This window comes from Eptatretus burgeri, unplaced genomic scaffold (genome assembly GCF_056783735.1).
Source record: "Eptatretus burgeri isolate ZD-2024b unplaced genomic scaffold, Ebu_testis_v1 Ebu_testis_scaffold_3168, whole genome shotgun sequence".
In the NCBI taxonomy this organism is placed as follows: Eukaryota; Metazoa; Chordata; class Myxini; order Myxiniformes; family Myxinidae; genus Eptatretus; species Eptatretus burgeri.
The window spans coordinates 45,815-62,307 of NW_028225116.1; the positions used below are offsets into that span (position 1 = coordinate 45,815).

Sequence of the window (16,493 nt, forward strand, 5' to 3'; positions counted from 1 at the left end):
CCCTCTCATCCAACAACCTGCCTCCCTCCACTGCCCTCTCACCTCCATCTCTTCACTCCACCTCCTCAAATCCTCAACTGCCATCTTCCTTGTCTCTTGTCCTCCCTCTCTCCCAGCACCACAGAGCCTTTTCTCCTCCTCATTCGGCCCCCTCCCCTCGCTATTCTGCAATACCCCACACTCCTTCAGCAACCCTCCTTACCTCCCCCCTCCTCCCTCGTCCTACCCTCCCCCGCCCCCTCCACCTCCTGCACCCACAGCCTCCTCCCCTACCTCTTCATTAAAAGTGTGGACCTCAAATATCCGGCGCCTTCGCTCACACCTTTCAGATCTTTCCCCTACAGGTTGCCACTGACAAACCAGACATTATCTGCCTAACAGAAACTTTCCTCTCCCAAGACGTGTCTGACTCCCAAGTATCTCTCCCTGGTTACTCCTTCTTACGGTATGACAGACCTGAGCCTCGTCCTGGTGGAGGTGTTGCTCTCTTCATCAAAGACTCTATTCCTCACTCTCCCTGCACTGCTCTCACTCCCCACACCCTCAGGAATACCTCTGGCTTCGGCTTCCCCTCCACTCCCACCTCATGTTTATATGTGTACTGTACCGTCCACCGAACAGTGATGACTCCATCCCCACCTCACTCTCCGAAAACATGGACCATCTTCTATCTTCTCATCCAAACTCTCTCTTCCTCTTATGTGGCGACTTCAATTGTCATCACGCCAGTTGGCTAGGTGTGGGTACCTCTCTCACCTGCCATGGGACATCAGCAAAAGCTTTCTGTGACTCATTGGGACTGACTCAATCGGTCAACTTCCCGACGCGGATCTCAACCAATGGTACTCCATCTCTTCTGGATCTGATTTTGACAAATTTCCCTGACAATATCTGCTGCTCTTCCTTCGCTCCAATTGGTTCTTCTGACCACGTCCTTGTTAAAGTGGACATCTCTCTGGCTGTTATCAGAGAACCACCTCACCGCCGTCGAGTCTGGCATTTCCCTCAAGCCGACTGGCAGGGTCTCCGAGCAGCCATCAAACTTACAGACTGGTCTCCTATCACTACTTTCTCAAACATCAACTCATCCTGGGAATTCTTTCAAAGAAACTTGCTCTCCCTCATGCACAGATTTATCCCCTCTCGTGTTCAGTTGTCTTACCCTTCCTCCCGCCCTTGGTTTACTGAAGCTTGTGGCGAGGCAGTTGTCCTGAAACAACTTGCCTTTGCCTCATGGAAAGCAAACCCAACTGAGGGCAATCTCAGTTCTTTCCACAAAGCTCGGAACAAGTGTGTATCTCACCTCAGGAGAGCCAGAAAACAACATCTTTCTCATCTCAAGTCTGAACTCTCAAACCTCTCTCCCTCCTCAAAATCCTGGTGGCGTTTAATCAAATCTGTTTCTGGTGTATGTTCCCCCTCCATCCCCTCCCTTACCTCAAATGGCCGCACTGCTGATTCCACACGTGATAAAGCTGAATGTCTAAACTCGGTGTTTGCAGCTAAATCTTGTGTCCCAAACCCATCACTATCTCTACCCACTTTACCCAGTCGCACCCAACTGTCCCTGGACTCTGTATCCTTTTCTCCTGACAAGGTGGAGAGCTTGCTTTCAAACCTCGAGTCAGATTCTGCAACCGGTCCAGACGGCATCAGCCCACGTGTCCTCAAAGCCTGCTCTTCTGCTCTTGCTCACCCTCTCTCTGTTCTATTCACCCTCTCATTTTCCCAAGGTCATCTGCCATCTGCTTGAAACTCTGCTAACATCACTGCCCTGCATAAAAAAGGTGCAAAAACAGATCCCTGTAACTACAGACCAATCAGCCTTCTCCCAATCATCAGCAAGGTTATGGAATCCATCATCGCTTCAGACATGAAATCCTTCCTCTTCTCCAATGGCTTGATTTCCAATCATCAATTTGGTTTCAGACCAGGTCACTCTACCCTGGATATGCTGCTACTGCTCTCTCATCAATGGATGGAGGTCCTCAATGCCAGACAGGAAATCCGAGCCGTATCCCTGGACATATCACGTGCTTTTGACACAGTCTGGCACCCTGCCCTACTCACCAAACTCTCTTCCCATGGTATTCAAGGCCATCTCCACTCATGGCTCGCAGACTTCCTCTCCTGTCGCAGTCAACGTGTGGCCCTAAATGGAGTTCTTTCATCCCCTCTTCCTGTGCAGGCTGGAGTTCCTCAAGGTAGCGTTCTGGGCCCTGTTCTTTTTCTGGTTTTCATCAATGATCTCTCGGACTCTCTGGAAAATCCTCTATTTCTCTTTGCCGATGACTCCACCCTCTGCCGTACCATCTGTCATCCCTCAGACCGGCAAGCAGCAGCTTCTTCGCTCACTGCAGATCTGGATAAAATCACAAACTGGTCCAACACGTGGAACATGTCTTTCAATCCACACAAATCTCACACTCTCACTATGTCTCTTCAAAGGACCATTTAGAAAACCCCCCCATCCACTTTCTCAACAATCCTCTGGAAGAAGTCTTTTCTTTCAAGCTTCTGGGTCTCACTATCTGCCATGACCTTTCCTGGGAAAGTCACATTTCCAACCTTGCCTCAAAAGCCAGTCGCCGACTGGGAATCCTCCGTCGTGCAAAGTCCTTCCTCGGCCCTCTTGAGCTCCTGACTACTTACAAAGCTTTTGTCCGTAGCCTGATGGAGTACTGCTCTCCCCTCTGGGCTGGTGCTCCTGCCTCCCACCTTTCTCGGCTTCACGCTGTCGAAACCAGGGCTTTTAAGATCATTGGCATCTCCCGCAATGAAGCTGAGTCTTTGGGCCTCTCACTCAATCACCGCAGGTTGGTCGGTGGTCTTTCTGTCTTCTACCGACTCCTCTCCAGCCTTGCCCCCCCTGCTCTCTCTGCGATTTGTCCCAACCACATTTCCACAAGGCGCTCAAGGTCCGCCAACAACCCCCTTCTGGTAAAACTACCAAAATCACGAATCACTGCTCATCTTCACTCTTTCATTCCTCTTTTTTCCCGCCTTTGGAATAAACTTCCTCACTCTATTCTTTCCCATTCTTCCCTCCAGGCTTTCAAAACAGCTGTTCACCACCACCTCTTATCTTCCCCCATCCAAATCCTCGATCTTTTCTACCCCCGATAATCCACCCAAGCCCACTTCCTTCAATTCTCCTGCTTTCCTTCCTGAAAGTCCCTGTAATGTCCATCTTCTCTTCGCCATGTTCCCGTCCCATCCCCATCCCTCTCCCTTCCACAGTTCACCTAATGTGTCTGTTCCCCACTGTTTTGTCCCTTCCACTCCCGCCCCTCTTGTCTCATGCCTCCTTGCTGTGAGTTGTGTGTTAGCTCTCATACGAGCCTCGACCAAGGTATACAAAAAAAAAAAAAAAAAAAAAAAAAAAAAAAAAATGAAATCCGCATTCAGCACCTCGAGGGCCCCCAAAAGGACATCCAGAGTCTCCGCAAAGATGACCGCATCATCTGCGAAATCAAGGTCAAGAGATCTTGACATTCCCAAACGATGCACCGCAGCTTGATCCCTCCGCCATCCTCCCCAGTACACACCCCTGACGAACTCCAGTAACAACTGGAAATATGTCGGAGATGGTACCACCACATCTCACAGCACTCTCATTACCAGAGTATCGTTCAGACATTAGACAGATCCGTTTTGGTGGTGCCTCGTGGAGACCAAGAATCCTCCAGCCGGAATCCCTATTTCCTGAATCGAACGCTTTACAGAGATCAACAGAAGCTGCAAGCTCTCGTCTGCGTTCGGTGAGGACCCGAAGGGCAAGGACACGGTCAATCGTTGACCTCTTTGGTGTAAAGCCTGACTGCTCCGGACGCCGGTGATCAAGCAGATGGAGGTGAACCCCATCAAGAATTATCCGAGCAAAGACCTTTCCCGGCAACTGAGAGCAGCGTCACCCCCTCGGTAGTTGTTGCAGTCCCGGAGATCACCCTACCCTTTCCAGGGAGGGACAACAAGGCCCCTCTTCCAGTCAGTTGGGATGATGCCTGCAGCCCAATGACCCCTTTCTTTTGGTCCAATTTTTGACAACTTTCGATATGTTGTTCTGCATACCTAATGGAAAGGAAAAATATCATAAAAGGTTTTCGTGCGATGTTTTTTTGGGGGGTACGCGGCGATTTTCCCACATTTTGACTCCACTTGAGGGCAAGAAGACAGTGTTGTGGGAGAAGCAAATCACGTGATCGCTAACCTTGTTAGCCACGGTTTCTCGGCGGTAGATTCGCCACCGGTCGTTCACAGTGGAAAGCGAAAGGGGATGTTAAAACAACCGAATATCTGAGGTATGCTCGTGTGGTGATGGCGGCGCTGAGAGATTTCATTGAGGGGTACGGAGGGGTGGGGGTAATTGGATGAGAGAGGAGAGGGCCCTCCGTCGCGGCTTGATATCAGGACGGGGAGGGCGGAGCCAGGGGCGAACGAGTGGGCGTGACGTATAAAGGGGCGGGGTCACGTGTGCCCATAAGAGGGAGGGGCGTTGGGGAACGGAGCTTTGGGTGAAGTTGTCAACGAACGGCTCCATGATGGATTTGGCACCGCAGAGTCCGGAGGCCTCGTCCAGTCGGTGTCGATGACCCGTCAGAGCACTGAGGACATCGCGGTGAAGATCGTGAGTCCTGAGATGGCTCGTTATGGTCATTCTTGTCTGAAACGGATGTCTCTGTGTCTGTCCCCATGTTCGAGCTCCCTCCCCCGGGAAGATTAAACCGATAACATGTTTGGTCCTTTGTAGGATTTTCAGGGACAAGACACGTACGGAAGAACACAATGGAGATTGTCGAGGAAAGTGTGTTCGGTTTACAAGAATCTGTCTCAGCAATGAACGTCTCGAATGGAATCGTCTAAACCAGACGTGTGGGCGTGGTTTAATTCAGTAACCAACGTCTCAAATGAAATTGTCTAAACCAGACGTGTGGACGTGGTTTTAAATCAGTAACCAACGTCTCAAATGGAATTGTCTAAACCAGACGTGTGGGCGTGGTTTAATTCAGTAACCAACGTCTCGAATGGAATCGTCCATACCAGACGTGTGGGCGTGGTTTAAATCAGTAACCAACGTCTCGAATGGAATCGTCCAAACCAGACGTGTGGGCGTGGTTTAATTCAGTAACCAACGTCTCCAATGAAATCGTCCAAACCAGACGTGTGGGCGTGGTTTAATTCAGTAACCAACGTCTTGAATGGAATTGTCTAAACCAGACGTGTGGGCGTGGTTTAATTCAGTAACCAAGGTCTCGAATGGAATCTTCCAAACCAGACGTGTGGGCGTGGTTTAATTCAGTAACCAAGGTCTCGAATGGAATCGTCCAAACCAGACGTGTGGGCGTGGTTTAATTCAGTAACCAACGTCTCGAATGGAATCGTCCAAACCAGACGTGTGGGCGTGGTTTAATTCAGTAACCAACGTCTCGAATGGAATCGTCCAAACCAGACGTGTGGGCGTGGTTTAATTCAGTAACCAACGTCTCAAATGAAATCGTCCAAACCAGACGTGTGGGCGTGGTTTAATTCAGTAACCAACGTCTTGAATGGAATTGTCTAAACCAGACGTGTGGGCGTGGTTTAATTCAGTAACCAACGTCTCGAATGGAATCGTCCAAACCAGACGTGTGGGCGTGGTTTAATTCAGTAACCAACGTCTCGAATGGAATCGTCCAAACCAGACGTGTGGGCGTGGTTTAATTCAGTAACCAACGTCTCAAATGAAATCGTCCAAACCAGACGTGTGGGCGTGGTTTAATTCAGTAACCAACGTCTTGAATGGAATCGTCTAAACCAGACGTGTGGGCGTGGTTTAATTCAGTAACCAACGTCTCAAATGGAATCGTCCAAACCAGACGTGTGGGCGTGGTTTAATTCAGTAACCAACGTCTCAAATGAAATCGTCCAAACCAGACGTGTGTGTGGTTTAATTCAGTAACCAACGTCTCAAATGGAATCGTCCAAACCAGACGTGTGGACGTGGTTTAATTCAGTAACCAACGTCTCAAATGAAATTGTCTAAACCAGACGTGTGGACGTGGTTTAATTCAGTAACCAACGTCTCAAATGGAATCGTCTAAACCAGACGTGTGGGCGTGGTTTAATTCAGTCACCAACGTCTCGAATGGAATCGTCCATACCAGACGTGTGGGCGTGGTTTAAATCAGTAACCAACGTCTCGAATGGAATCGTCCAAACCAGACGTGTGGGCGTGGTTTAATTCAGGAACCAACGTCTCAAATGAAATCGTCCAAACCAGACATGTGGGCGTGGTTTAATTCAGGAACCAACGTCTCAAATGAAATCGTCCGAACCAGACGTGTGGGCGTGGTTTAATTCAGGAACCAACGTCTCAAATGAAATCGTCCGAACCAGACGTGTGGGCGTGGTTTAATTCAGTAACCAACGTCTCAAATGGAATCGTCCAAACCAGACGTGTGGGCGTGGTTTAATTCAGTAACCAACGTCTCAAATGGAATTGTCCAAACCAGACATGTGGGCGTGGTTTAATTCAGTAACCAACGTCTCAAATGGAATTGTCCAAACCAGACGTGTGGTCGTGGTTTAATTTAGTAACCAACGTCTCGAATGGAATCGTCCAAACCAGACGTGTGGGCGTGGTTTAATTCAGTAACCAACGTCTCGAATGGAATCGTCCAAACCAGACGTGTGTGTGTGGTTTAATTCAGTAACCAACGTCTCGAATGGAATCGTCCGAACCAGACGTGTGTGTGTGGTTTAACTCAGTAACCAACGTCTCAAATGGAATTGTCCAAACCAGACGTGTGGGCGTGGTTTAATTCAGTAACCAACGTCTCAAATGGAATCGTCCAAACCAGACGTGTGGACGTGGTTTAATTCAGTAACCAACGTCTCAAATGAAATTGTCTAAACCAGACGTGTGGACGTGGTTTAATTCAGTAACCAACGTCTCAAATGGAATTGTCTAAACCAGACGTGTGGGCGTGGTTTAATTCAGTCACCAACGTCTCGAATGGAATCGTCCATACCAGACGTGTGGGCGTGGTTTAAATCAGTAACCAACGTCTCGAATGGAATCGTCCAAACCAGACGTGTGGGCGTGGTTTAATTCAGGAACCAACGTCTCAAATGAAATCGTCCAAACCAGACATGTGGGCGTGGTTTAATTCAGGAACCAACGTCTCAAATGAAATCGTCCGAACCAGACGTGTGGGCGTGGTTTAATTCAGTAACCAACGTCTCAAATGGAATCGTCCAAACCAGATGTGTGGGCGTGGTTTAATTCAGTAACCAACGTCTCAAATGGAATTGTCCAAACCAGACGTGTGGGCGTGGTTTAATTCAGTAACCAACGTCTCGAATGGAATCGTCCAAACCAGACGTGTGGGCGTGGTTTAATTCAGTAACCAACGTCTCGAATGGAATCGTCCAAACCAGACGTGTGTGTGTGGTTTAATTCAGTAACCAACGTCTCGAATGGAATCGTCCGAACCAGACGTGTGTGTGTGGTTTAACTCAGTAACCAACGTCTCAAATGGAATTGTCCAAACCAGACGTGTGGGCGTGGTTTCACTCGGGCAGCCCTTGGAGACGAGGGGTAATGTATTTGCTCGGGGGAGAAACTGCTGCCCCCCCCCCTTGCACTCTGGTGGAGAATGTGTTTATTTTGATTAAAAACACACTTATGGATTATTCACCACCATTTTTAATGTTGTAAGTATTGTGTATGAAATATGGTATCCAGGGAGTTTATATTCATCAAAACATCTTTATGGTTTAACTATAACAATATAAATTTATAAAGTTTAAATGTAACAATATTTATAACAATATAAAATATAACAATATGAATCTACACAAGTAAATGTCTGTTTGTGTGTGTGTGTTTGTGTGTGTGTGTGTTTGTGTGTGTGTGTGTGTGTGTTTGTGTGTGTCTGTGTGTGTGTGTGTGTGTTTGTGTTTGTGTGTGTGTGTTTGTGTGTGTTTGTGTGTGTGTGTGTGTTTGTGTGTGTGTTTGTGTGTGTGTGTTTGTGTGTGTGTGTTTGTGTGTGTGTTTGTGTGTGTGTGTTTGTGTGTGTGTTTGTGTGCACATGCGTCACTGTACAAGGTGTGCAGGGGGTTCTGACTCATCTCCAGAGAAGGTTTCATTGGTTCAAAAAAGTTATTTCAGTAACAATTCCATCTGTAAACTTCCTCCATCGTTCCCTGTAAAATGTACGAGGGACAAGACTCGAACCTTTTTCATGACACGGATTCATTCAATGACACGACACAGGTTTTTATTTCAAAAAACGTTTTATCAAAAATACAAACAACAAACAGAGCAATCGGAGATTGCAGGTCCTCACCAGGACTTGTGTTGAGTGATGTTTGTGTAGTTTTTGTGTGCTGTTTGTTTACTGGTGTGTTATGTAATTAATAAGAGACATGACGAGATCTGCCACTTTATAACTGCTGGCGATGTGATGCGATGGGGACCCACAGCCACGTCCCTGGGGTATCTCGACCCAGTGGGTGAGTCCTTGCCCACTGGGGTATCAAGACCCAGTGGGCGAGTCCTTGCCCACTGGGGTATCTCGACCCAGTGGGCGAGTCCTTGCCCACTGGGGTATCTAGACCCAGTGGGCGAGTCCTTGCCCACTGGGGTATCAAGACCCAGTGGGCGAGTCCTTGCCCACTGGGGTATCTAGACCCAGTGGGCGAGTCTTTGCCCACTGGGGTATCTAGACCCAGTGGGCGAGTGCTTGCCGGCGTCCCAGATCTGCGAGCTCGACGTGTGACTCGCCCTCCTCTGCCTCAGATTCTCTCCCCTCATGCTGTTGATGAGGTGCCGCCATTCACCCTCGTCCTTCTTGGCTGATTGGATCGAGAGGGCAGGACCACGCTCGTGGAAGGAGTGTTCTATTTCCACAGAAGCTCGACACCAACTGCTCGTGAAACCTTCCTTCCTTTACCCTCAAACGCTTTTGTTCCTTCCCTCACGAGTTTTCTCAGTATTTTAAATCTTCTGCTCGTGCGAGCTTTCCCCGTTCGCTTCTGATTTCTGCTTCTCTCATGATCATCGACCTCCTTCAAGGCACACCTGGTAAGGTGTGTGCCTCTAAATTCCAAATTCCTCCCGCTGTTGTTCTGAGTTGGGGTATTCCCTGGTGACCTTCCCGGTGCTATCACTGGAGCCGCCTGCCACAGCCCTGATCCTCTTACTTGCCTGTCTCCCAACCTTCTGAACCATTTTCTCGAGGTTCGCCACATTTGGGGCGACCCCCTCCCTGGACCCGCCAGTGATTGCAGGGTCCACCTGCCTCACAGTCACCGAATGGCACTCACACCCACGCGGCAGTGACCTCCCTGCCTCCCAACGGGCTGCAGTGTCGGCCGGCTCGCTCATGCTGGCCGGGCGCCAGACAGTGTGCCCAGAGGTGAGGATCTGGGAGGGAACACGGAGAGGAATTCCGCTGGACCGAGTCATTAAACTGGAAAAATACAGCCGAGCTAACACATGCCCCCCGAACATCCCTTTGACAAGGGATCAAGGACTATCGATATAAAGACGAATTAAATAGCGGATCCTCAGGTCACCCACGTGTCCATGTATGGTCTCCCCATTGGATAAGTTTTCCAAAACCATAATATTACTCCTTCCCCTTACTCGACTCGACCCGAGTCTGCCAACTCATGTGCACAGATGAGGTGTGGTTCCCTCTCGGACGGTTTACCTCACCTATCCCCTGAGTGTGACAATGCAGACATGTCCCCCCTTTGAAAATAAGGTAAACTAACGCGTTGGATTCCTTTTCTCGAACACGTTCACACGAGACGGTTCTAAATGCAATTTTATACCTAAACACACACCTGGTTGGCTTAAACATTTTTACAACAATTATTTACGTACTTCGCACTGGTTCGGTCCCTAGTACGGAAAAGAAAACAAGGAAACGCTCTTCAGCCCTCTTCTGGGCAACAGGTGGCCATCAAATGGTCCTTCACTGTTGAAGACAGTGCTTTGGGGGCAGTTATAAGGGGGAAAAATACGCAGGTGAGACCATGCGGCCGAACGTCGTTGGCAGTCTTCACGTTGCTCATATTTGCACGAAGATCTTCTTCGGCCTGGAGGGCATGATCGTGGGGCCATCATCAGGGTAGACTACCCTCGAGCCCCTGGGAGTTATTCTGTCCCTTTTGCCACAAAGTTGATGAACTGGGCCTCAACAAGTGGTCCTTGGTACAAACGATGAATCGGGCCGCACAAAAGTGGTTCTTGGAGATGAATGTTGAATAACGAGGCCACATAAAGGTGTTCCTCGGCACCAATGATGAAGAATAGGACCACACCAAAGTGTTCCTCGGCGATGAACTTAGGGCCACAGCACAGTATACTTTACAGGTGAACTTGGGGAGGCATGACAAGGAGGAGAGGAAAAGGACAGTGCGACAGGCATAGGCATGGCAAAGGTATAGGCAACATGGCAGGGGCAAAGGCAAACCAGGCTCGGCAGGCATCGCTGGCTGGCTTCTCGATGCATACGTATCTGAGGAAGGTGGTGGTGGAGCTGACTGATCTGAGAACGGGCTTGGCCCTAACCTAAGATCGTTCCCCCCTTAATCTCCTGGGCCTATCCTCGTCACGGTCCGTGCCCCTCGTCATGTCTCCGAACTAGAATGTCTGTCTCTCGAGTTCCTCTCAGTCGGTGCCAAATTCTGAATAAAATCACTCCAATCCCCGAAAGAATCTCAGGAAGAATTCACCCGTCGCTTCGTCCATTGGTGCTCATACGAGTTAGGGCTTTACCCTCTGTTCTTCATCTGTGCCTCCGCACAATTTCCTGGCTGGGCAGTGTGGCTCCATTGGCAGGTCTGCACACCTGCGGACTCGCACAGTCGCACCCCAGGCAGGCTAAGGCGTCACGGGCCATGCCGTACTCACACAGTCGCACGCTAAGGCCGTCTCCGAGGTTACCTGCTCCACTCCGAATTATGGGGACAGCTCTCCCGGCTTTCCGACCACTCCGCCCTCCCCCTGGTGCCGTCACTGGCAATTGTAATTTCTCAATATAAATGTGTACCATGTAGCGCACCTGGCGGTGGTGGCAAAGGTTATTACAATTTTCCTTTTTACCTGGGCAACGCTGAGGTGAAAGGACTCCTTGTATGGGTAAATTTGTCCTCCTGAGCATTTTCCCCCTCACCCCCCCTGAAAAAAAATAAACAAACAAACAAACAGAGGAGTCTGTCAAAGCCTGTCATCGTGTGTGAGACATTTCTCGTGGGAAAGGGCATTTCAATTTAGACATTTCCAACCTGGCCTCCAAAGCCAGTCGCCGAATGGGAATCCTCCGTCGTGCAAAGTCCTTCCTCGGCCCACCTGAGCTCCTTACCACAAACAAAGGTTTCGTCCAGAGCCTGATGGAGTACTGCTCTCCCCTCTGGGCTGGTGCTCCTGCCTCTCACCTTTGTCAGCGTCACGCTGTGGAAACCAAGGCATTGAGGATCATTGATATCTCCCACGATGAAGCTGAGTCTTTGGGCCTCTCACCACACCCACGAAGTTTGAATCCCCATCATACTAACAATAATAGAGTCTCACCTTCACAGGCACAGAGAAAAAAAACACAGAACGGCGAAGAAGGACGTTCACACCTCACCAGGGCAGCATCGTACCACGTCCTCAACCGGCTCTTGCAGATCGGGATTCCGTGAAGGAGAGAGAGAGTGTAGAAGACAATGGGAGACGGACCGATGGACTAACAACGGAGGTGGGTTTGGCTTTGTGGACCTGTGGGACTATGTACGCCAATTAATTAATTATGTACTATTTGAATGTACCTTTTGACCCTTCAGACTGCTGAGTCCCCTTCGAGGTTTGAAGACTCTTTGAGACCCCAAGTACCTGAAAGACCCTGAAGATCCAAAATAACGAAAAGACTCAGATGACCCACAGGACCCAAAAGACCCCTAAAACATTACTGTAAATTGATGAGGTGTGTGTGTGTGTGGCATGTTTTTGGTGCAGTTCTCCTGGAGCGTTCTAATACGGGATGTGACACACCAAAATGATCGCCGTGATCTCCTGAGTTGATTGGGATAATTAACTACAAAGCGTCTGGAAGAATTCCCACGTTTTAAACGCACGCCGTGTTAAGGTTTACAAAGCAGCTTAATACGTCCTTCTACCACAGCATGGCATTCCAATTACAAAATATAAAGCAAAAACAATTTTAACATTGTGACATAGAACATATTAATTAATACTAATAATCCATTCGGCAATAATAATAACGAACATATCATGTCCGTGCTGACCCGAGCACATCTGGGCTTGCTGAAAGGCAAGCTCATGCTCAAGCAGTACAGCAGGCAGGTATGCCACAATTTCAGCAGGAAGGTATGCCACAATTTCAGCAGGCAGGTATGCCACAATTTCAGCAGGAAGGTATGCCACAATTTCAGCAGGCAGGTATGCCTCAATTTCAGCAGGCAGGTATGCCACAAGTACATCAGGCATGTATGCCACAATTTCAGCAGGCAGGTATGCCACAATTTCAGCAGGCAGGTATGCCACAATTTCAGCAGGCAGGTATGCCACAATTTCAGCAGGAAGGTATGCCACAATTTCAGCAGGCAGGTATGCCACAATTTCAGCAGGAAGGTATGCCACAATTTCAGCTGGCAGGTATGCCTCAATTTCAGCAGGCAGGTATGCCACAAGTACAGCAGGCATGTATGCCTCAATTTCAGCAGGCAGGTATGCCACAAGTACAGCAGGCATGTATGCCACAACTTCAGCAGGCAGGTATGCCACAATTTCAGCAGGCAGGTATGCCACAATTTCAGCAGGCAGGTATTCCACAATTTCTGCAGGAAGGTATGCCACAATTTCAGCAGGCAGGTATGCCACAATTTCAGCAGGCAGGTATGCCACAAGTACAGCAGGCATGTATGCCACAATTTCAGCAGGCAGGTATGCCACAATTTCAGCAGGCAGGTATGCCACAATTTCAGCGGGCAGGTATGCCACAATTTCAGCAGGCAGGTATGCCACAATTTCAGCAGGCAGGTATGCCACAATTTCAGCAGGAAGGTATGCCACAATTTCAGCAGGCAGGTATGCCACAATTTCAGCAGGCAGGTATGCCACAAGTACAGCAGGCAGGTATGCCACAATTTCAGCAGGCAGGTATGCCACAATTTCAGCAGGCAGGTATGCCACAAGTACAGCAGGCAGGTATGCCACAAGGCCGTGAAGACCGATTAAAAATTTGGTCCAATCGACCCACCAGTATATTAAATGGTCGTAAATCAAGACAAAATTGTTGTAAGTGGGGAGGGGGCGGACATTGCATGTACAGACCACGAAGCCCACTTCGTGCCGGCGTGGACACAGCAAGTCTACCCTTGCAAATTCTTGATTTTATACGCACATTGACATGCTGCCTTCTGATCACACAAATCCCTTAAATCAATCTGACCATCCATCGACCATCTTTTTATCAAATGTGAGCAGACGGATCGAAATTAATTAAACATTAATCATACACATTTCAAAGTTTCAAGTGTCATCAAAGAAATACATATATATTTTTTATAAAGAATTGTTTATCAAGCCTCCTTCTCACGACCCTTGAACTGATTCACCAAACATAAACTGAAAACTAGACTGACATACATGAAATTGATATTACATGAGTACGGTCAACTTACCTTAATACTTCGCAAAAATGTGAACCCTCTTGTCTGCCGGACGAGTTAAAAACTTTGTAGCAATGTCTTGGGGGGTCAAGTGCAGTCAGACGATCTCGGTGAACATGACAGATCACGAGATGGTTGAGGCGTTGTTGGGTCATTGTGGAACGTGACCAAGTCTTCATACGTCTGAGTGCGCTGAATGACCGTTCAGCTTCGCATGAACTTGCTGGGGAAACCAATAGAAGCCGAAGTAAACGTTCTACCTGTGGGAACATTCGACGGACTTCCAGCACCATGTCTACAACCAAGTCCCTATACGCCATGAGGTCGGTTGATGTGAAGTACCCGTTCAAGTTCTCGGATGCGCTGCCGATGACTTTGAAAAATCCAACTCTGTATACCTCCTCTGCAGAATTGGCAGTGTATTCCTACGTGCCTCCATCAAGTCTCTTCGGAAGCTTGCGCTTACCAGGGAGGGTCACTGGATCTAGTTGGCACTGCTGGAGCTTCTGTTGTGCTGCTTCGAAAACCTCCTTAAACGTCTGGTCGGTACGGAGAGATTGGAGATTCTGTGCCAGTTACCTTTGCAGCAGTAAGCTTACCAGAGACGGTAACTTGTGAACCCTGAAGTGCCTTCTTGAGGTATTCAAGGGATTGGAGAACGGGCGATGATGTAAACAGACCGAGAACACACTTTCCTGATGAAAGACAGCTTCGAATACCGTTGGCTCGCGATGCCGTGTTCGTACCAAAGTCATCACTTGCTTGTTGAACGGATCCAGTACCGCTTCATCATTATCCAATATCGATTTCACGGCAGGAGAACGAGTTAACCAACGCATCAGGCAAATTGGCCTCAGGAGTGGAGGGCAAGGAGTGTCAGCATCGTCAGTGTGGATATTCAAGTACAGATGCTTGAATTTTCCAGAGTTGTTGTAGATGTTGCTGAGTACCTGGACATAATCGAGGGCGTCTCTTATGAACGGTGCAGTTTGTAAAGCTTTGGATGTAATGAGTTGGGTGACATGAGCTCCACAGTGAACATAATTGGCCAGCGGTTGGAGGGTTTTTTTTAGCTGTGCTTGACAGCCCTTGTACTTTCCGGACATGTTGCTTGCCCCATCGTAAGTCTGCGCTCAAAGGTGTTCAATAGGGAGTTGACACCGAATTAGGACATCCTGAAGCATCTTACAAAGCGATACTCCTGTTGACGATACTTGGTGGAAGCCGATGAGATCTTCTTGAACATCAAAGGAATCCGTCACATAGCGCACACACACCGACTCCTGCTCATTACCCTGAATATCTTGCGTTCCATCAGTTACGAGTCCGAACTGTGTGGACATTTCATTCACGTTACTGCAGATATTTCTGAGGATGGCATGACTCATCAACTGTAGAATTTCGTTCTGAATTTCTCCACTTGTGAACGTCGTCTTCCTTGACAGCCACGTCTTGAGGTTTACATCATCCTTGGGCCGCAACTGTAAGAGCATTTTGAAATTCCCTTCAGAGGCATCCTTCCCACGAATTGCAAAACCTTGTCGGGCTAAATATTGCAGTGAGGTGATAATCTTCAGAAGTGCTGACCGTGCAGATCTTTGCTCTTCCAGCAGTTTTCTGCTCAGCTGCACATGGACACCAGGTTGACTTCTGCGACGTTTCAGATTTTCAGAAGCAAGCCTATGTGTGTTTGATCGTTCGTGTTGTCTGAATTTTTCTGTAGCCTTTTTCCAGTTCCGAAAGCCCTTTGAGACAAATGCGTCTTCTGCACAGCGGACAAGTTTGGTAAGTTCTTCACGAGAAGCGTCCGTACAGGTGTGACAGAGTGCACCGCCGATGCTCTGATCAAACTGAAGCCACAGGAAAACTTTGAACCACTGTTGTTGAAACTTCAACTTTCGGTTTGGCAGTATTTGGACTGGGATGCAACTGACATCATGAGGTTGAAAAGGCTGATGTGGGAAGTTAGGCCGAGTACTCGCACATGCACCCTTTTCTGCTATCTTCTCCTTTGAATCGTCCACCTCTTTCTGGGAACTTGATTGCTCCAGGAGAGTGGTCGGGGATGTGCTACTTGATGCTGTCACGAAAAACTTTCTGATCTCCATCTCCTCTATGAAACGAGAAGGGAATGACATTTCAGTTGAATAAATTTTGACACGTGCATTATAAGGGTTATTTTTGCGTAACAAGGCATTTTTATTCGGTCTATCCTTTGTACTTATTCTGTCGGTCTATCCTTCGTCTTTGTCCTCGTGCAAACGGAAAATGATTCGGATGATGGCGGAAGAGAAATTCCTTCCAGAACGTTATTTTTCCGAGTAAAAATTGCAAGCCGCGGCGAAGCTACTAAGCCTAATCCTTTTTTAATCGTATTTTCGAGGTAATCTCATTACTACCCTATAGATACTGTTATGTATAATCCCAGAACAGAATTGAAAAATAACTTTCCTTTCGTTTGTCCGAACCGCTTCGGTGAATTTTGCATATTTTTCAACTGCCACCTTTTAAAATCTATAATTTAATCGTCATAAGTCCGACGACTGAATGATACCTCTCGTTTTGTAGGTCTATACTTCCCCGAAAGCCGCTGTCACACCTTGACGTTTCTGCTTGCATATGGCAACGTATCAAAATGTACGTAAAACGCTGACGTACGCTGAACTATTGATGTTTTTTTAATTTTTGGGCGTATAATAACGTGTTGGACATATGCATAACGTATTAGTAACGTAAACAGAACGTTTTAATCACATATACATAACTTATACCAACGAATGCTGAGCGTGTTGTCGGCGTTCACAACCTATGCCCAACGATAGTCT

General features: G+C 48.1%; 1 protein-coding gene across 1 annotated transcript in view; it reads left to right on the forward strand.

Annotated features, from left to right (window-relative positions):
* The first annotated feature begins 4,503 nt into the window (after nucleotides 1-4,503).
* The window catches only part of LOC147006520 (CCR4-NOT transcription complex subunit 9-like), a 66,933-nt gene continuing 54,943 nt past the window's right edge, over nucleotides 4,504-16,493 (forward strand). The window contains exon 1 of the mRNA XM_085868644.1: nucleotides 4,504-4,627. Within this exon, the coding sequence (XP_085724770.1) occupies nucleotides 4,589-4,627 (39 nt within the window). The 5' untranslated portion in view covers nucleotides 4,504-4,588. The remainder of the gene's footprint in view (nucleotides 4,628-16,493) is intronic.